This window comes from Leuresthes tenuis, unplaced genomic scaffold, assembly GCF_036924035.1.
Source record: "Leuresthes tenuis unplaced genomic scaffold, fLeuTen1.0.hap1 SCAF_4, whole genome shotgun sequence".
NCBI classification, from domain to species: domain Eukaryota; kingdom Metazoa; phylum Chordata; class Actinopteri; order Atheriniformes; family Atherinopsidae; genus Leuresthes; species Leuresthes tenuis.
The window spans coordinates 1,358,794-1,377,207 of NW_027325358.1; the positions used below are offsets into that span (position 1 = coordinate 1,358,794).

At 47.7% G+C, this 18,414-nt stretch overlaps 1 protein-coding gene across 2 annotated transcripts in view; it reads right to left on the bottom strand.

Annotated features, from left to right (window-relative positions):
* wdr17 (WD repeat domain 17) overlaps positions 1–18,414 on the bottom strand; it is a 42,040-nt gene that overhangs the window by 18,697 nt on the left and 4,929 nt on the right. For both annotated transcript variants that reach the window (XM_072384035.1, XM_072384034.1), the window contains exons 3-19: positions 17,971–18,154; positions 17,660–17,890; positions 17,476–17,586; positions 14,870–15,010; positions 14,640–14,762; positions 14,198–14,379; positions 12,866–13,034; positions 12,515–12,606; positions 12,341–12,423; positions 7,721–7,807; positions 6,038–6,202; positions 3,960–4,075; positions 3,772–3,858; positions 3,546–3,695; positions 3,347–3,477; positions 1,119–1,244; positions 567–722 (exon numbers count right to left, since the gene is read on the bottom strand). In XM_072384035.1, coding sequence (XP_072240136.1) covers positions 567–722; positions 1,119–1,244; positions 3,347–3,477; positions 3,546–3,695; positions 3,772–3,858; positions 3,960–4,075; positions 6,038–6,202; positions 7,721–7,807; positions 12,341–12,423; positions 12,515–12,606; positions 12,866–13,034; positions 14,198–14,379; positions 14,640–14,762; positions 14,870–15,010; positions 17,476–17,586; positions 17,660–17,890; positions 17,971–18,154 — 2,334 coding nt within the window. The remainder of the gene's footprint in view (positions 1–566; positions 723–1,118; positions 1,245–3,346; positions 3,478–3,545; positions 3,696–3,771; positions 3,859–3,959; positions 4,076–6,037; positions 6,203–7,720; positions 7,808–12,340; positions 12,424–12,514; positions 12,607–12,865; positions 13,035–14,197; positions 14,380–14,639; positions 14,763–14,869; positions 15,011–17,475; positions 17,587–17,659; positions 17,891–17,970; positions 18,155–18,414) is intronic.

Consider the following 18,414-nt stretch of genomic DNA (forward strand, 5'->3'; position numbering starts at 1 on the left):
TGCTTTTATTTCATCGAGGCTGGAGTATTATAACTCTGTATATTCTGGGCTGAGTCAAAGAAGCATCAGACCAGGAGATCATATTAGCCCTGTTTTAGCCTCTCTTCACTGGTTACCAGTCTGTTTTTTAGTTAATTTTAAGAGTTTACTGATAACTTTTAAAGCACTCGCCTCCATTTGCTGCCTTATGAACCTCAGGCAGAGGCCTACTGTCACTGAACCCCCCCGCCCCCCCAGCCTGATGGTCTCAGGCATGAAAATGAGTGACGTCTTTTAAAAAAAAAAAGATTTAAACTAAAAGAAAATGGATGGATATCAAATTAAAATATTCCATCCCAGCAGTAAAAATGACTGATCAAAGCTGCTGTGAAACAGGAAAAAATGGGACCCATCAGCCCCAAATCAATCAGAAGTCGTCCTTTTTATAAAAACCAGCTTTCAGGGCTTCGTGGCGCTCAAACATCACTGTGGCGCCTGCTTTGCCTTTCAGTCAAATGTTATTTGCATGATGCGTGCATCGGCTCCAGTGGAGCAGCTGCAGAGCCTGATGTTAGTGAAACACACACCTGGCCCAGCTCCACCATCAGCTCACAGTATCTCTGAATCTGCCCCAGCCTCAGGTGGATGTCTGCTGCCTCTTTCAGCCTCTCCTCCTTACTGGGAGCGCCGATGCCTCCTCCGAACTTGGACATCTTGACTATGGTCAGCTCCTGAGCCTCAGACTGGAACACAGCAGCAGAATGAAGGCGGAGGAGGACAGTTAGAGTCTGAACACGTTCAAACAGTTTTCCTCTCATTCAGACGACTTTAGATGGAAGGAAAAGATGAAGGCTGAGCTTCAGGGTTAGTTAGTTTCCATCTTTCCACATCTTTACCCGTCGTTATATAGTTTTATTCTTATAAATGGTCTTTTGTCAGTTCTGAAAGGTGCTTTTTGGATGTGGAGCTGAACTCCTTTGCTGCAGCATCCTGTGATGCAGAAGCTGCTCCCACAGCAGAGGAAACTGATTTAATCTGAGCTGCTGCAGACTGACTGAAACCCTCCAGCAGCTGCAGAGCACCTTTCCCAGGCCTGAGATCTGATTGGCCGCCTGCCTGACGGCGGGGGGGAAACTTACGGTTTTAAACTTGAGCAGGTGCTTCATGTGCATCACTCCTTTGCTGTAGCTGGCCGGCAGCAGGGAGTCGTCCTGCCCGCTGATGACGGACACCAGGTCCCACAGGTTGCTGCTGCCCCCCGGAGGCTGAAAGCACAGGATGGATTCAGGGCATTTCTCTGTTCGCTTTCTGGAAGTAAACTCTAAATGAACTCTGTGTCAGAGTTTAAATGAGCTTCATGTTGAACCAGGAACTGAACAATCAGAAAAGAATTTTCTCTCTTCACACAATAGACTCTGAACTCTGGAGACTCTGAGAAGTTAGAGGCTGCAAACAGCTTTTTATTCCCACAGTGACCCCAGATCTACAACCAGAAGCCTTTAAATGTCCCTGTGGTGCTCTGAAAGGTGGGAAATCTGCCTTATTTACACACCTTTAAAGGTGTTTCCCAGCCCGTTGCTGTCTTTAAAGCAGAGGTTAAACCTCGGGACATTCCTGGCTAAATAAAGGACAAAGAAAAACATTAAATGCAGATGTTTCAGCTACAAAGGTTACAGTAAAGTAATCCAGATGCATGAAAATGTCTGTCTGTCTGTTAGATTCTGACCTTTTATTGCATTAATCCTCATTTTTGAATGGATTAGAAGCTAAGCTAAGTGTTTCCAGGTGTAGCAGACAGAGGTTTGTTCTCATCATTTAAAAGGAGGCTGATGTTGCAGATAAACACCAGAAGAGGCCCAGAGGAGAAGACTTCATATAATTATCTATAAACTATGTATTTGGATGATAACAGGGGCTCAGTGGGTCTCCATCCCATCACCTGCTGCTGCTCATCCAGAATCAGGGTTCGGCTTCTTCCTGGAGGAGAAAACGGGCCTAAATGTGGTCTCAGATGGACCGGCCCTGAATACTTCCTGGTATCCAAAGCAGCAGCTCGACTCAGAGGTTTCCCCGTCTGTCCATAACCGAAGCTCAGCGAAAAGAGGACTGCAAGGCCAGACAGCGCCCTCTGCTGGCAGAGTCCGTTTATGCATCCCAGCTCAAATCCAGCCTCTGGCTGTGCAGCTTCTGATTCGTTCATGAGACAGCAGCCGTCCAACTGGCCTCTGTGAGGCAGATGAACTCATCTGTACTGAAAACAAGCCCAGTACGAACAGAACCAGGTTCTGACCGTCTCTGCAGGCCTTCTGGGCCAAACCTGAAGCTGTTTCAGAGTGCTGCTCATACGAGGGAAGATGGATGAGGTTTCAGATTAAGGTAAAGTGGATCAGAAGCAGTTTGAACTGCAGAATGAGTCGAACCTGAAGTCTCTGAGGAGGAAGAAGGCGGGTTAACGACTGGGTTCAGAGGTCAAGGTGAGCGGGTGTAAGGACGTCTTAGCTAGCAGCCAGTGTGAGTACATCCTACCAGACTGTGTGTGAGAAGCCTCCATAACGCTGGATGTCATGCAGGGAAGCTAAAGCAGGGCAGCTAAAGCAGAGAAGCTAAAGCAGAGAAGCTAAAGCAGGGAAGCTAAAGCAGGGAAGCTAAAGCAGGGAAGCTAAAGCAGGGAAGCTAAAGCAGGGAAGCTAAAGCAGGGAAGCTAAAGCAGAGAAGCTAAAGTAGGGAAGCTAAAGCAGGGAAGCTAAACCAGAGAAGCTAAAGCAGGGAAGCTAAAGAAGGGAAGCTAAAGCAGGGAAGCTAAAGCAGGGAAGCTAAAGCAGAGAAGCTAAAGCAGGGAAGCTAAAGCAGGGAAGCTAAAGCAGAGAAGCTAAAGCAGAGAAGCTAAAACAGGGAAGCTAAAGCAGAGAAGCTAAAGCAGGGAAGCTAAAGCAGGGAAGCTAAAGCAGGGAAGCTAAAGCAGAGAAGCTGAAGCAGGGAAGCTAAAGCAGAGAAGCTAAAGCAGGGAAGCTAAAGCAGAGAAGCTAAAGCAGGGAAGCTAAAGCAGAGAAGCTAAAGCAGGGAAGCTAAAGCAGGGAAGCTAAAGCAGAGAAGCTAAAGCAGGGAAGCTAAAGCAGAGAAGCTAAAGCAGAGAAGCTAAAGCAGGGAAGCTAAAGCAGGGAAGCTAAAGCAGAGAAGCTAAAGCAGAGAAGCTAAAGCAGGGAAGCTAAAGCAGGGAAGCTAAAGCAGGGAAAGGGCTTGGATTGGTTGGATCGATGTGATGCAGAAAGTTATCGCAGCTCCTGGGAGAACCCGGACCGCTCTGACTGAGTTCTGAGGAAAACAGGCGCCACTTGGACAGAAAGCATCACCAGGAGGAGGAGCTTACCGAGAAGCACTCGGAGAACCAGCGCAGCTTCTTGGCCCGGACGTCTCCGCTCAGCTTGTCCAGCTCCTGCTTGATGTCTCTGGAAACCTTGCCGCAGAGCAGCGGCGGCGAGCCGGGGACCATGGCGGTGTCTGCAGAGAAAGCAGAGCGTCGGACCAGCGCTCAGAGGGCAGCGCAGCAGAGCTGGAGCGGTTCTCACCCGTGTTTCCTATGATCCTCTCCCACGGCTGCTCGGAGACGACGTTGAGCAGCAGCGGCGAGATGAGCGGCGTGAGCGACCACAGCCTCACGGTGCTGTCCCTGCTGCAGCTCGCCATGGTGAAGGGACGGCTCTGGTGACACGTCAGCCCTACACACAGGCAACCATGCAGTGAGACCAACACAGTGGCGCAGGACCACGAAGGGAGCTGCTGAGGCTCAGTTACCGTAGACGTCAGCGCCGTGGTCGTACACCGTATCCAGACACGTGCCGTCCCTGGTGTCCCAAACGCGGATCGTATAATCCCAGGAGCCTGCGGAACGACACGCTAACGTTTGAAATGTATGCAGCTCACGTTTCTGTTGCCATGACAACAGCCTCCCCCAGGAGCTGAGAGCGTTTCTGTGACCTCACCTGAGATGAGCAGGTAGGGAACCTCGGTGTTCCACATCAGGCCTCTGACCGGCGCCGTGTGGCCGCTCAGCACGTTGATGCAGGCGTCCTGCGTGTAGTCCCAGATACGAACGGTGCTGCAACACAGACCTTCTCCATGAGTTCATTTAAACACATCATTCTCTTCAGGGATAAGGTCACAGAGGTCACAGAGGTCACAGAGGTCACAGTTTACCCACAGAGGTCACAGGTTACCCACAGAGGTCACAGAGGTCACAGTTTACCCACAGAGGTCACAGTTTACCCACAGAGGTCACAGTTTACCCACAGAGGTCACAGAGGTCACAGAGGTCACAGAGGTCACAGTTTACCCACAGAGGTCACAGAGGTCAAACTTTACCCGCAGAGGTCACAGTTTACCCGCAGAGGTCACACTTTACCCACAGAGGTCACAGTTTACCCACAGAGGTCACAGTTTACCCACAGAGGTCACAGTTTACCCGCAGAGGTCACAGTTTACCCACAGAGGTCACAGTTTACCCACAGAGGTCACAGAGGTCAAACTTTACCCGCAGAGGTCACAGTTTACCCACAGAGGTCACAGAGGTCACAGAGGTCACAGTTTACCCACAGAGGTCACAGAGGTCAAACTTTACCCGCAGAGGTCACAGTTTACCCGCAGAGGTCACAGTTTACCCGCAGAGGTCACACTTTACCCACAGAGGTCACAGTTTACCCACAGAGGTCACAGTTTACCCACAGAGGTCACAGTTTACCCGCAGAGGTCACAGTTTACCCACAGAGGTCACAGTTTACCCACAGAGGTCACAGAGGTCAAACTTTACCCGCAGAGGTCACAGTTTACCCGCAGAGATCACAGTTTACCCGCAGAGGTCACACTTTACCCACAGAGGTCACAGAGGTCACAGTTTACCCACAGAGGTCACAATTTACCCACAGAGGTCACAGTTTACCCGCAGAGGTCACACTTTACCCACAGAGGTCACAGAGGTCACAGTTTACCCACAGAGGTCACAGTTTAACCGCAGAGGTCACAGTTTACCCGCAGAGGTCACAGTTTACCCACAGAGGTCACAGTTTACCCGCAGAGGTCACAGTTTACCCACAGAGGTCACAGTTTACCCACAGAGGTCACAGTTTACCCACAGAGGTCACAATTTACCCGCAGAGGTCACAGTTTACCCGCAGAGGTCACAGAGGTCACACTTTACCCACAGAGGTCACAGAGGTCACAGTTTACCCACAGAGGTCACAGTTTACCCACAGAGGTCACAGTTTACCCGCAGAGGTCACAGTTTACCCACAGAGGTCACAATTTACCCACAGAGGTCACAGTTTACCCGCAGAGGTCACACTTTACCCACAGAGGTCACAGAGGTCACAGTTTACCCACAGAGGTCACAGTTTACCCGCAGAGGTCACAGTTTACCCACAGAGGTCACAGTTTACCCACAGAGGTCACAGTTTACCCGCAGAGGTCACAGTTTACCCACAGAGGTCACAATTTACCCGCAGAGGTCACAGTTTACCCGCAGAGGTCACAGAGGTCACAGTTTACCCGCAGAGGTCACACTTTACCCACAGAGGTCACAGTTTACCCACAGAGGTCACAGTTTACCCGCAGAGGTCACAGTTTACCCACAGAGGTCACAGTTTACCCACAGAGGTCACAGAGGTCACAGTTTACCCACAGAGGTCACAGTTTACCCACAGAGGTCACAGAGGTCACAGTTTACCCACAGAGGTCACAGTTTACCCGCAGAGGTCACAGAGGTCACAGAGGTCACAGTTTACCCGCAGAGGTCACAGTTGACCCACAGAGGTCACAGAGGTCACAGTTGACCCACAGAGGTCACAGAGGTCACAGAGGTCACAGTTGACCCACAGAGGTCACAGAGGTCACAGAGGTCACAGAGGTCACAGTTGACCCACAGAGGTCACAGAGGTCACAGAGGTCACAGTTTACCCGCAGAGGTCACAGTTTACCCACAGAAGTCACACTTTACCCACAGAGGTCACAGTTGACCCACAGAGGTCACAGAGGTCACAGTTGACCCGCTCCACCATCTGAAACTCACCCGTCGTCTGATCCAGAGCACAGGATTCCCTCTCTGAGCGGAGACCAGCGCACGTGGAAGACTTTGGCCAGGTGTCCGGTGAACACCTTCAGAGGCTGGTCCGAGCTGGTGGCCAAGTAGTACACCCGGACGCTCTTATCCTCGCAGCCGGTGGCTATCATGTCCCTGAAAAACAGCAGGAAACTGCGTTAAAAGCATCAAACCTGATCCTTTCTCTGCTGTAACTCCGGTTTATTTCAGCTGCTCTCACATATTACTCGGCTTCTGGTCCCACAGGGAGGAACCTTGGAGTTATTTCTGCCCAGGATCTGTCCTCTGACTCTCATATAAAACAGGTTTCTGCCTTCTTTCACCTTCATAATATCATTAAAATCAGGGTGATGCAGAGAAACTGCTCCATGCATCTGTTCCTTCAGGACTGAACTACTGTAATTCCTTATTATTGTTCTGTCCCACATATTCTCTGAAAAGCCTCCAGCTGATCCAAAACCCTGCAGCCAGAGTTCTGATGAGATCTAACAGCAGAGATCATGTTTCTCCAGTTTTAGCTTCTCTTCATTGGCTCCCTGTTAGATTCAGAATAGAATCTAAGGTTCTTCTCCTCACATATAAAGCTCTTAATGACCGAGCTCCATCACATCTTAAAGATCTCATAGTTGGATATTTCCCCAACAGAGCACTTTGCTCTCAGGCTGCAGGTTTCCTTGTGGTTCCCAGAGTTTCTAAAAGCAGAATGGGAGGCAGAGCCTTCAGTTATCAGGCCCCTAAAAGCAGAACGGGAGGCAGAGCCTTCAGTTATCAGGCCCCTAAAAGCAGAATGGGAGGCAGAGCCTTCAGTTATCAGGCCCCTAAAAGCAGAACGGGAGGCAGAGCCTTCAGTTATCAGGCCCCTAAAAGCAGAATGGGAGGCAGAGCCTTCAGTTATCAGGCCCCTAAAAGCAGAATGGGAGGCAGAGCCTTCAGTTATCAGGCCCCTAAAAGTAGAATGGGAGGCAGAGCCTTCAGTTATCAGGCCCCTAAAAGCAGAATGGGAGGCAGAGCCTTCAGTTATCAGGCCCCTAAAAGCAGAACGGGAGGCAGAGCCTTCAGTTATCAGGCCCCTAAAAGCAGAATGGGAGGCAGAGCCTTCAGTTATCAGGCCCCTAAAAGCAGAATGGGAGGCAGAGCCTTCAGTTATCAGGCCCCTAAAAGCAGAATGGGAGGCAGAGCCTTCAGTTATCAGGCCCCTAAAAGCAGAATGGGAGGCAGAGCCTTCAGTTATCAGGCCCCTAAAAGCAGACTGGGAGGCAGAGCCTTCAGTTATCAGGCCCCTAAAAGCAGAATGGGAGGCAGAGCCTTCAGTTATCAGGCCCCTAAAAGCAGAATGGGAGGCAGAGCCTTCAGTTATCAGGCCCCTAAAAGCAGACTGGGAGGCAGAGCCTTCAGTTATCAGGCCCCTAAAAGCAGAATGGGAGGCAGAGCCTTCAGTTATCAGGCCCCTAAAAGCAGAATGGGAGGCAGAGCCTTCAGTTATCAGGCCCCTAAAAGCAGAATGGGAGGCAGAGCCTTCAGTTATCAGGCCCCTCTCTGTGGAACCAGCTGCCAGTTTGGCTTCAGGAAGCAGACACCCTCTCTACCTTTAAGATCAGGCTGAAACTTTCCTTCCCTCCACAGATATTAAACTCCACGGCTGTGAGGTCTTACTTGTTGTTCTGACTCCAGTCGCAGCCGAACACAGCAGCAGGATGTTTGTACTTATGGAGGATTTTACCGTCGATGGTTCGGATGATGCTGTTGGCAGAGACAGAACACATTAAACACACTCTCTGAGGGCCACACGTTAAACACACTCTCTGAGGGCCACACGTTAAACACACTCTCTGAGGGCCACACATTAAACACACTCTCTGAGGGCCACACGTTAAACACACTCTCTGAGGGCCACACATTAAACACACTCTCTGAGGGCCACACGTTAAACACACTCTCTGAGGGCCACACGTTAAACACACTCTCTGAGGGCCACACATTAAACACACTCTCTGAGGGCCACACGTTAAACACACTCTCTGAGGGCCACACGTTAAACACACTCTCTGAGGGCCACACGTTAAACACACTCTCTGAGGGCCACACGTTAAACACACTCTCTGAGGGCCACACGTTAAACACACTCTCTGAGGGCCACGCTTTAAACACACTCTCTGAGGGCCACGCGTTAAACACACTCTCTGAGGGCCACGCATTAAACACACTCTCTGAGGGCCACGCGTTAAACACACTCTCTGAGGGCCACACGTTAAACACACTCTCTGAGGGCCACACATTAAACACACTCTCTGAGGGCCACGCATTAAACACACTCTCTGAGGGCCACGCATTAAACACACTCTCTGAGGGCCACACGTTAAACACACTCTCTGAGGGCCACACATTAAACACACTCTCTGAGGGCCACGCTTTAAACACACTCTCTGAGGGCCACACGTTAAACACACTCTCTGAGGGCCACACGTTAAACACACTCTCTGAGGGCCACACGTTAAACACACTCTCTGAGGGCCACACGTTAAACACACTCTCTGAGGGCCACACATTAAACACACTCTCTGAGGGCCACACGTTAAACACACTCTCTGAGGGCCACACATTAAACACACTCTCTGAGGGCCACGCATTAAACACACTCTCTGAGGGCCACACATTAAACACACTCTCTGAGGGCCACGCTTTAAACACACTCTCTGAGGGCCACACATTAAACACACTCTCTGAGGGCCACACATTAAACACACTCTCTGAGGGCCACACATTAAACACACTCTCTGAGGGCCACACATTAAACACACTCTCTGAGGGCCACACATTAAACACACTCTCTGAGGGCCACTCATTAAACACACCCTCTGAGGGCCACACATTAAACACACTCTCTGAGGGCCACACATTAAACACACTCTCTGAGGGCCACACGTTAAACACACTCTCTGAGGGCCACACGTTAAACACACTCTCTGAGGGCCACACGTTAAACACACTCTCTGAGGGCCACGCTTTAAACACACTCTCTGAGGGCCACACGTTAAACACACTCTCTGAGGGCCACGCATTAAACACACTCTCTGAGGGCCACGCATTAAACACACTCTCTGAGGGCCACACATTAAACACACTCTCTGAGGGCCACGCATTAAACACACTCTCTGAGGGCCACGCATTAAACACACTCTCTGAGGGCCACGCATTAAACACACTCTCTGAGGGCCACACATTAAACACACTCTCTGAGGGCCACACGTTAAACACACTCTCTGAGGGCCACACATTAAACACACTCTCTGAGGGCCACGCTTTAAACACACTCTCTGAGGGCCACACATTAAACACACTCTCTGAGGGCCACGCATTAAACACACTCTCTGAGGGCCACACATTAAACACACTCTCTGAGGGCCACACATTAAACACACTCTCTGAGGGCCACACATTAAACACACTCTCTGAGGGCCACACATTAAACACACTCTCTGAGGGCCACACGTTAAACACACTCTCTGAGGGCCACACATTAAACACACTCTCTGAGGGCCACACGTTAAACACACTCTCTGAGGGCCACACATTAAACACACTCTCTGAGGGCCACGCATTAAACACACTCTCTGAGGGCCACGCATTAAACACACTCTCTCAGGGCCACACATTAAACACACTCTCTGAGGGCCACATATTAAACACACTCTCTGAGGGCCACACATTAAACACACTCTCTGAGGGCCACACATTAAACACACTCTCTGAGGGCCACGCATTAAACACACTCTCTGAGGGCCACACATTAAACACACTCTCTGAGGGCCACACATTAAACACACTCTCTGAGGGCCACACATTAAACACACTCTCTGAGGGCCACGCATTAAACACACTCTCTGAGGGCCACACATTAAACACACTCTCTGAGGGCCACACATTAAACACACTCTCTGAGGGCCACACATTAAACACACTCTCTGAGGGCCACACATTAAACACACTCTCTGAGGGCCACACATTAAACACACTCTCTGAGGGCCACTCATTAAACACACCCTCTGAGGGCCACACATTAAACACACTCTCTGAGGGCCACACATTAAACACACTCTCTGAGGGCCACACGTTAAACACACTCTCTGAGGGCCACACGTTAAACACACTCTCTGAGGGCCACGCTTTAAACACACTCTCTGAGGGCCACGCATTAAACACACTCTCTGAGGGCCACGCATTAAACACACTCTCTGAGGGCCACACATTAAACACACTCTCTGAGGGCCACGCTTTAAACACACTCTCTGAGGGCCACACATTAAACACACTCTCTGAGGGCCACACATTAAACACACTCTCTGAGGGCCACACATTAAACACACTCTCTGAGGGCCACACATTAAACACACTCTCTGAGGGCCACACATTAAACACACTCTCTGAGGGCCACTCATTAAACACACCCTCTGAGGGCCACACATTAAACACACTCTCTGAGGGCCACACATTAAACACACTCTCTGAGGGCCACACGTTAAACACACTCTCTGAGGGCCACACGTTAAACACACTCTCTGAGGGCCACGCTTTAAACACACTCTCTGAGGGCCACACGTTAAACACACTCTCTGAGGGCCACGCATTAAACACACTCTCTGAGGGCCACGCATTAAACACACTCTCTGAGGGCCACACATTAAACACACTCTCTGAGGGCCACACATTAAACACACTCTCTGAGGGCCACACATTAAACACACTCTCTGAGGGCCACACATTAAACACACTCTCTGAGGGCCACACATTAAACACACTCTCTGAGGGCCACACATTAAACACTCTCTCTGAGGGCCACACATTAAACACACTCTCTGAGGGCCACGCTTTAAACACACTCTCTGAGGGCCACACATTAAACACACTCTCTGAGGGCCACACGTTAAACACACTCTCTGAGGGCCACACATTAAACACACTCTCTGAGGGCCACACATTAAACACACTCTCTGAGGGCCACACGTTAAACACACTCTCTGAGGGCCACACATTAAACACACTCTCTGAGGGCCACGCTTTAAACACACTCTCTGAGGGCCACACATTAAACACACTCTCTGAGGGCCACGCATTAAACACACTCTCTGAGGGCCACACATTAAACACACTCTCTGAGGGCCACACATTAAACACACTCTCTGAGGGCCACACATTAAACACACTCTCTGAGGGCCACACATTAAACACACTCTCTGAGGGTCACACATTAAACACACTCTCTGAGGGCCACGCATTAAACACACTCTCTGAGGGCCACACATTAAACACACTCTCTGAGGGTCACACATTAAACACACTCTCTGAGGGCCACACATTAAACACACTCTCTGAGGGCCACACATTAAACACACTCTCTGAGGGCCACACATTAAACACACTCTCTGAGGGCCACACATTAAACACACTCTCTGAGGGCCACGCATTAAACACACTCTCTGAGGGCCACGCATTAAACACACTCTCTGAGGGCCACGCATTAAACACACTTTCTGAGGGCCACGCATTAAACACACTCTGAGGGCCACGCATTAAACACACTCTCTGAGGGCCACGCATTAAACACACTCTCTGAGGGCCACGCATTAAACACACTCTCTGAGGGCCACACGTTAAACACACCCTCTGAGGGCCACACGTTAAACACACTCTCTGAGGGCCACACGTTAAACACACTCTCTGAGGGCCACACATTAAACACACTCTCTGAGGGCCACGCATTAAACACACTCTCTGAGGGCCACACATTAAACACACTCTCTGAGGGCCACACATTAAACACACTCTCTGAGGGCCACACATTAAACACACTCTCTGAGGGCCACACATTAAACACACTCTCTGAGGGCCACGCATTAAACACACTCTCTGAGGGCCACGCTTTAAACACACTCTCTGAGGGCCACGCGTTAAACACACTCTCTGAGGGCCACACGTTAAACACACTCTCTGAGGGCCACTCATTAAACACACTCTCTGAGGGCCACACATTAAACACACTCTCTGAGGGCCACGCTTTAAACACACTCTGAGGGCCACACATTAAACACACTCTCTGAGGGCCACACATTAAACACACTCTCTGAGGGCCACACATTAAACACACTCTCTGAGGGCCACACATTAAACACACTCTCTGAGGGCCACACATTAAACACACTCTCTGAGGGCCACACATTAAACACACTCTCTGAGGGCCACACATTAAACACACCCTCTGAGGGCCACAGCACTCACCAGAAGCCGTCCCCACTGCAGGTGGCGATCCTCTTCGAGTCTTTGTGGCTCCAGGATATGCAGAAAATGCCGTTTTTCCCGTGCTGGGGGAAGACGGCGTTCGGTTCAACCCTCAGGAAACAAATCGTTTTTCACTCTGAAATCATTCAAAATGAACTCTTAACAGCTTCTAACCTCGTTGAAGCGAGTGATGATCTTTCCTTTCCTCACGTCCCAGATGAACGCTCCGTTACGAGAAGTCGCTCCGGCGATGCAGTTCAGGTCTCCTGCAACGCACGTGCACGTGCACGCGCACGTGCACGTGCACAACAGCGTGAGTCAGACAGCTCAAACAGAACAAAGCGCTCCTTTCAGCTTTCAGCTCAGCTGGTTTCACTCCTTTTCTGCTTCCCTCGCCACATTGACACACCTGTCGTCCAATGAGGACACGAGAGGGCGTATCTGACTGATTCCATCGTTCTTTCCTTCCTGTTCCTGGGAGCGAGTCTCAGGCGGTTTAACTCAGGTGGGCTGAGGTGAACCTACCTGGAGCCCAGGAGAGGGAGTAGACCACGCCCTCGTTGCCGGGGGAGGTAGAAACCGCCGTCAGCGTGTTCGTGTCCCAGATTTTGATGGTTCCGTCGAAGCTCGCCGTGGCCAGCAGGTTGGGGTCGTCGGGCTTAAACTTACAGTCGAAGATGGTTTCTACGTGACCCTGAAAACAGAACCGGACTCATCAGAACTCATCAGAACTCATAAGGACTCATCAGAACTCATCAGAACTCATCAGAACTCATAAGGACTCAGCAGAACTCAGCAGAACTCAGCAGAACTCAGCAGAACTCAGCAGAACTCATCAGAACACACCTCAGAACACCTCAGAACTCATCAGGACTCATCAGAACTCATCAGAACTCATAAGGACTCATCAGAACTCATCAGAACTCATCAGGACTCATCAGAACTCATCAGGACTCATCAGAACTCATCAGAACTCAGCAGGACTCAGCAGAACTCATCAGGACTCATCAGAACTCAGCAGAACTCATCAGAACTCAGCAGGACTCATCAGAACTCATCAGGACTCAGCAGAACTCATCAGAACTCATCAGAGCTCATCAGAACACACCTCAGAACACCTCAGAACTCATCAGAACTCATCAGAACACACCTCAGAACACCTCAGAACTCATCAGAGCTCATCAGAACACACCTCAGAACACCTCAGAACTCATCAGAACTCATCAGAACACACCTCAGAACACCTCAGAACTCATCAGAACTCATCAGAACACACCTCAGAACACCTCAGAACTCATCAGAACTCATCAGAACACACCTCAGAACACCTCAGAACTCATCAGAGCTCATCAGAACACACCTCAGAACACCTCAGAACTCATCAGAACTCATCAGAACACACCTCAGAACACCTCAGAACTCATCAGAACTCATCAGAGCTCATCAGAGCTCATCAGAACTCATCAGAACTTATCAGAACTCATCAGAACTCATAAGAACTCATAAGAACTCATCAGAACTGCTCAGAACTCATCAGAACTGCTCAGAACTCATCGGAACTCATCGGAACTCAGCAGAACTCATCGGAACTCAGCAGAACTCATCAGAACTCAGCAGAACTCATTAGAACTCATCAGAACTGCTCAGAACTCATAAGAACTCATCAGAACTCATCAGAACTCATCAGAACTCATCAGAACACACCTCAGAACTCATCAGAACTCATCAGAACTCATCAGGACTCATCAGAACTCATAAGGACTCATCAGAACTCATCAGAACTCATCAGAACTCATCAGAACTCATCAGAACTCATCGGGACCCGGGCCGAGGCCGACCCGAGCAGCGCCACATTACCAGGTCGCGCAGGAAGTCCCACTTCTTGGCGCCCATGTCGTAGAGCCCCACCCCCCCGTCCATGAAGCAGCAGACGGCGTGGCCGGGGGGCAGGGAGAAGGAGCGGTTCTGGGTCAGGGTCGGGGGTGGGACTGCTTCACTGGTGGAGCTGGTGTGCCGACTCCTACTGGGCCAGTTCTGGGCTGAGAGGAGAAGGAAAGAGGAGAAGCAGAACCTCATGTTCCGTCTCATATTAAAGCTCGAGGTTATTAGGAAGCTTTGGATCTTTTAAAAAGAGATCCACAGCTGCAGGAAACACAATCAGCTCCTTTCCTGCTTCCTTTTCACTCAGTTCGGAGCCTGAACCGGACCGGGCCGCTCTGCTGCTCACACAGCTTCAGGGAAACAGAGCCGGGACTACTTTCTGTGGAGGGATCCTGTGGTTAAGCCTCCTGAACGTTACCTTTCTTAGCAGGCGGGGAGTTGAGGACATGCAGAGCGTGAAATCCTGTCTTCTTCAGCTTAAAGCTGTCCAGAGGAGTGGAGCGAGACACGTTCCAGACCCTCAACACGCCGACCTGCGAGTCTGACAGACGCAAACCAATCAGGATGCAGGATGTTCAGCTCCTTACACCATCACAAAGGCCAAGTGTTCTCATTAAGGTGCAAATATCTGCAGAAATGAAGCTTTACCTCCGGTGATGAACATGCCCGGCGCCGAGGGGACCCACGCCAGGCACTGAACGGACGCCGCCGCTGAGGGGAAGCAGAAGGACGTGATGCAGGCCAGGGCCTCGCTGTCCACCAGCCGGATGCCGTTATGCAGGTTCGACACTGAGGGAGATTCATTTAGAGGTTATTGTGCAGATATTCATGATAACCTAATAATAATAAACTATCCCACAGAATTTATCCTCACTCTGACAACTTTAGACTTCATTTCACCAGGAGAAGGCAAACAAAGGACAGCAGCAGAACTTCATCATCTCATCTCATACAAGCCTTTATAAAGCCTTTATAAAGGTTTTATAAAGGCTTTATAAAGGTTTTATAAAAGGTTTTATAAAGGCTTTATAAAGGTTTTATAAAAGGTTTTATAAAGACTTTATAATAAAGACTTTATAATAAAGACTTTATAATAAAGACTTTATAATAAAGACTTTATAATAAAGACTTTATAAAGGTTTTATAAAGGCTTTATAAAGGCTTTATAAAGCTCAGCAGAACTTCATCATCTCATCTCATACAAGCCTTTATAAAAGGTTTTATAAAGGCTTTATAAAGGTTTTATAAAAGGTTTTATAAAGGCTTTATAAAGGTTTTATAAAGACTTTATAATAAAGACTTTATAATAAAGACTTTATAATAAAGACTTTATAATAAAGACTTTATAATAAAGACTTTATAATAAAGACTTTATAAAGGTTTTATAAAGGCTTTATAAAGGCTTTATAAAGGTTTATAAAGACTTTATAAAGGCTTTATAAAGCTCAGCAGAACTTCATCATCTCATCTCATACAAGCCTTTATAAAAGGTTTTATAAAGGCTTTATAAAGGTTTTATAAAAGGTTTTATAAAGGCTTTATAAAGGTTTTATAAAAGGTTTTATAAAGACTTTATAATAAAGACTTTATAATAAAGACTTTATAATAAAGACTTTATAATAAAGACTTTATAATAAAGACTTTATAATAAAGACTTTATAATAAAGACTTTATAAAGGTTTTATAAAGGCTTTATAAAGGCTTTATAAAGGTTTATAAAGACTTTATAAAGGCTTTATAAAGCTCAGCAGAACTTCATCATCTCATCTCATACAAGCCTTTATAAAAGGTTTTATAAAGGCTTTATAAAGGTTTTATAAAAGGTTTTATAAAGGCTTTATAAAGGTTTTATAAAAGGTTTTATAAAGACTTTATAATAAAGACTTTATAATAAAGACTTTATAATAAAGACTTTATAATAAAGACTTTATAATAAAGACTTTATAAAGGTTTTATAAAGGCTTTATAAAGGCTTTATAAAGGTTTATAAAGACTTTATAAAGGCTTTATAAAGCTCAGCAGAACTTCATCATCTCATCTCATACAAGCCTTTATAAAAGGTTTTATAAAGGTTTTATAAAGGTTTTATAAAAGGTTTTATAAAGGCTTTATAAAGGTTTTATAAAAGGTTTTATAAAGACTTTATAATAAAGACTTTATAATAAAGACTTTATAATAAAGACTTTATAATAAAGACTTTATAATAAAGACTTTATAAAGGTTTTATAAAGGCTTTATAAAGGCTTTATAAAGGCTTTATAAAGGTTTATAAAGGCTTTATAAAGACTTTATAAAGGCTTTATGAAGATTTTATAATAAAGCCTTTATAAAGGCTTTATAAAGGCTTTATGAAGATTTTATAATAAAGCCTTTATAAAGGCTTTATAAATGCTTTATAAAGTCTTTATTATAAAGTCTTTATAAAGCCTCTGAATTCTCTTTGCCTTGAATCGCTGCTTGATGCTGAGATGATGAAGTTCTTCTGAGCTTTATAAAGGCTATATAATAAAGACTTTATAATAAAGGCTTTATAAAGACTTTATAATAAAGACTTTATAAAGACTTTATAAAGCTCAGAAGAACTTCATCATCTCAGCATCAAGCAGCGATTCAAGGCAAAGAGAATTCAGAGGCTTTATAAAGACTTTATAATAAAGACTTTATAAAGCATTTATAAAGACTTTATAAAGCTCAGAAGAACTTCATCATCTCATCTCATGAAAGGCTTTATAAAGGCTTTATAAAGGTTTATAAACTCTTTATAAAGGCTTTATAAAGACTTTATAAAGGCTTTATGAAGATTTTATAATAAAGCCTTTATAAAGGCTTTATAAAGGCTTTATGAAGATTTTATAATAAAGCCTTTATAAAGGCTTTATAAAGGCTTTATAAAGGCTTTATTAAGCCTATATAAATTCATCAACTCAGCATCAAGCAGCGATTCAAGGCAAAGTGAATTCAGAGGCTTTATAATAAAGACTTTATAAAGGTTTATAAAGACTTTATAAAGGTTTATAAAGACTTTATAAAGGTTTATAAAGACTTCATAAACCTTTATAAAGCCTTTATAATAAAGACTTTATAAAGTCTTTATTATAAAGGCTTTAAAAAGCTCAGCAGAACCCACAGGTGTCGGCTAAACTGGAGATGCATCTGTGTGAAGTTACAGATTCTTTAGATGTTAAAGAAAAGAGCTGAAAGAACTGCGGCTGCAGGAGAAAACATCAGGAACCCTTTAAAGTTAATAATCCCACCTAGTAAATAGTCGGCTGACAGCAGATCCCACTCCAAAGCGCTGACGGGGTCCTCTTCATCGGTCCCTTCCAAAGACTCCGGACGCAACACGTGCTTTTGGCTTTTCGTCCCTGAACAGGAGAACAGAGGCGTCAGAGAAGCACTCAGCACCTGTGGAGCCTCCAGATGTGCGTTGGGCGCTACCTGGCTGGAAAACAGACAGACTCCCGTCCGTGTGCCCGAACACCAGCTTCCCCTTCTTGGTGGGATGCCACCTGAACAGACAGATGTCCGAGAGGAAGGAGTGGGCTTCCTTATGCACCGTGACCCCGGAGTCAGGCCCCCGGTAGACCCAGATGTACAGCGGCCCCCGCTGGGAGACGAACGCCACTCCATCAGCGGAGTTCCAGCACCAGCTGACGGACACGGGAACACCTGGGGAAGGGTTAGGGTTAGGGTCAGGGTCAGGCTTCACAGGGGGAGGCCCAAAGCCCCAGAACCACCCGTCCACTGACCTTTGGTGTTGTCCAGTCTCGCCACCGCCTTTTTCTCCGCCACGTTCCAAATGATGAGGAGGTTATCGGCGGAGGCGGACGCAAACAGGTCCGGGCTGTCGGGACACCAGCTGATGGCGGTGATGGTCTTCTTGTGCTCGGACATGATGGACCGCAGCTTGAATTCGTTGTACTGCTGGTCCAGCTGCAGCAGGTGGAAGAGAGGAAGAAAAGAAGCTCTGACTCGTGTTTTCTGTCCTGCAGGAACCCTGCAGAGCTGCAGCCCGACAGGAACCCCGCAGAGCTGCAGCCCGACAGGAACCCTGCAGAGCTGCAGCCCGACAGGAACCCTGAGGAGCTGCAGCCTGACAGGAACCCTGCAGAGCTGCAGCCTGACAGGAACCCCGCGGAGCTGCAGCCTGACAGGAACCCCGCGGAGCTGCAGCCCGACAGGAACCCCGCGGA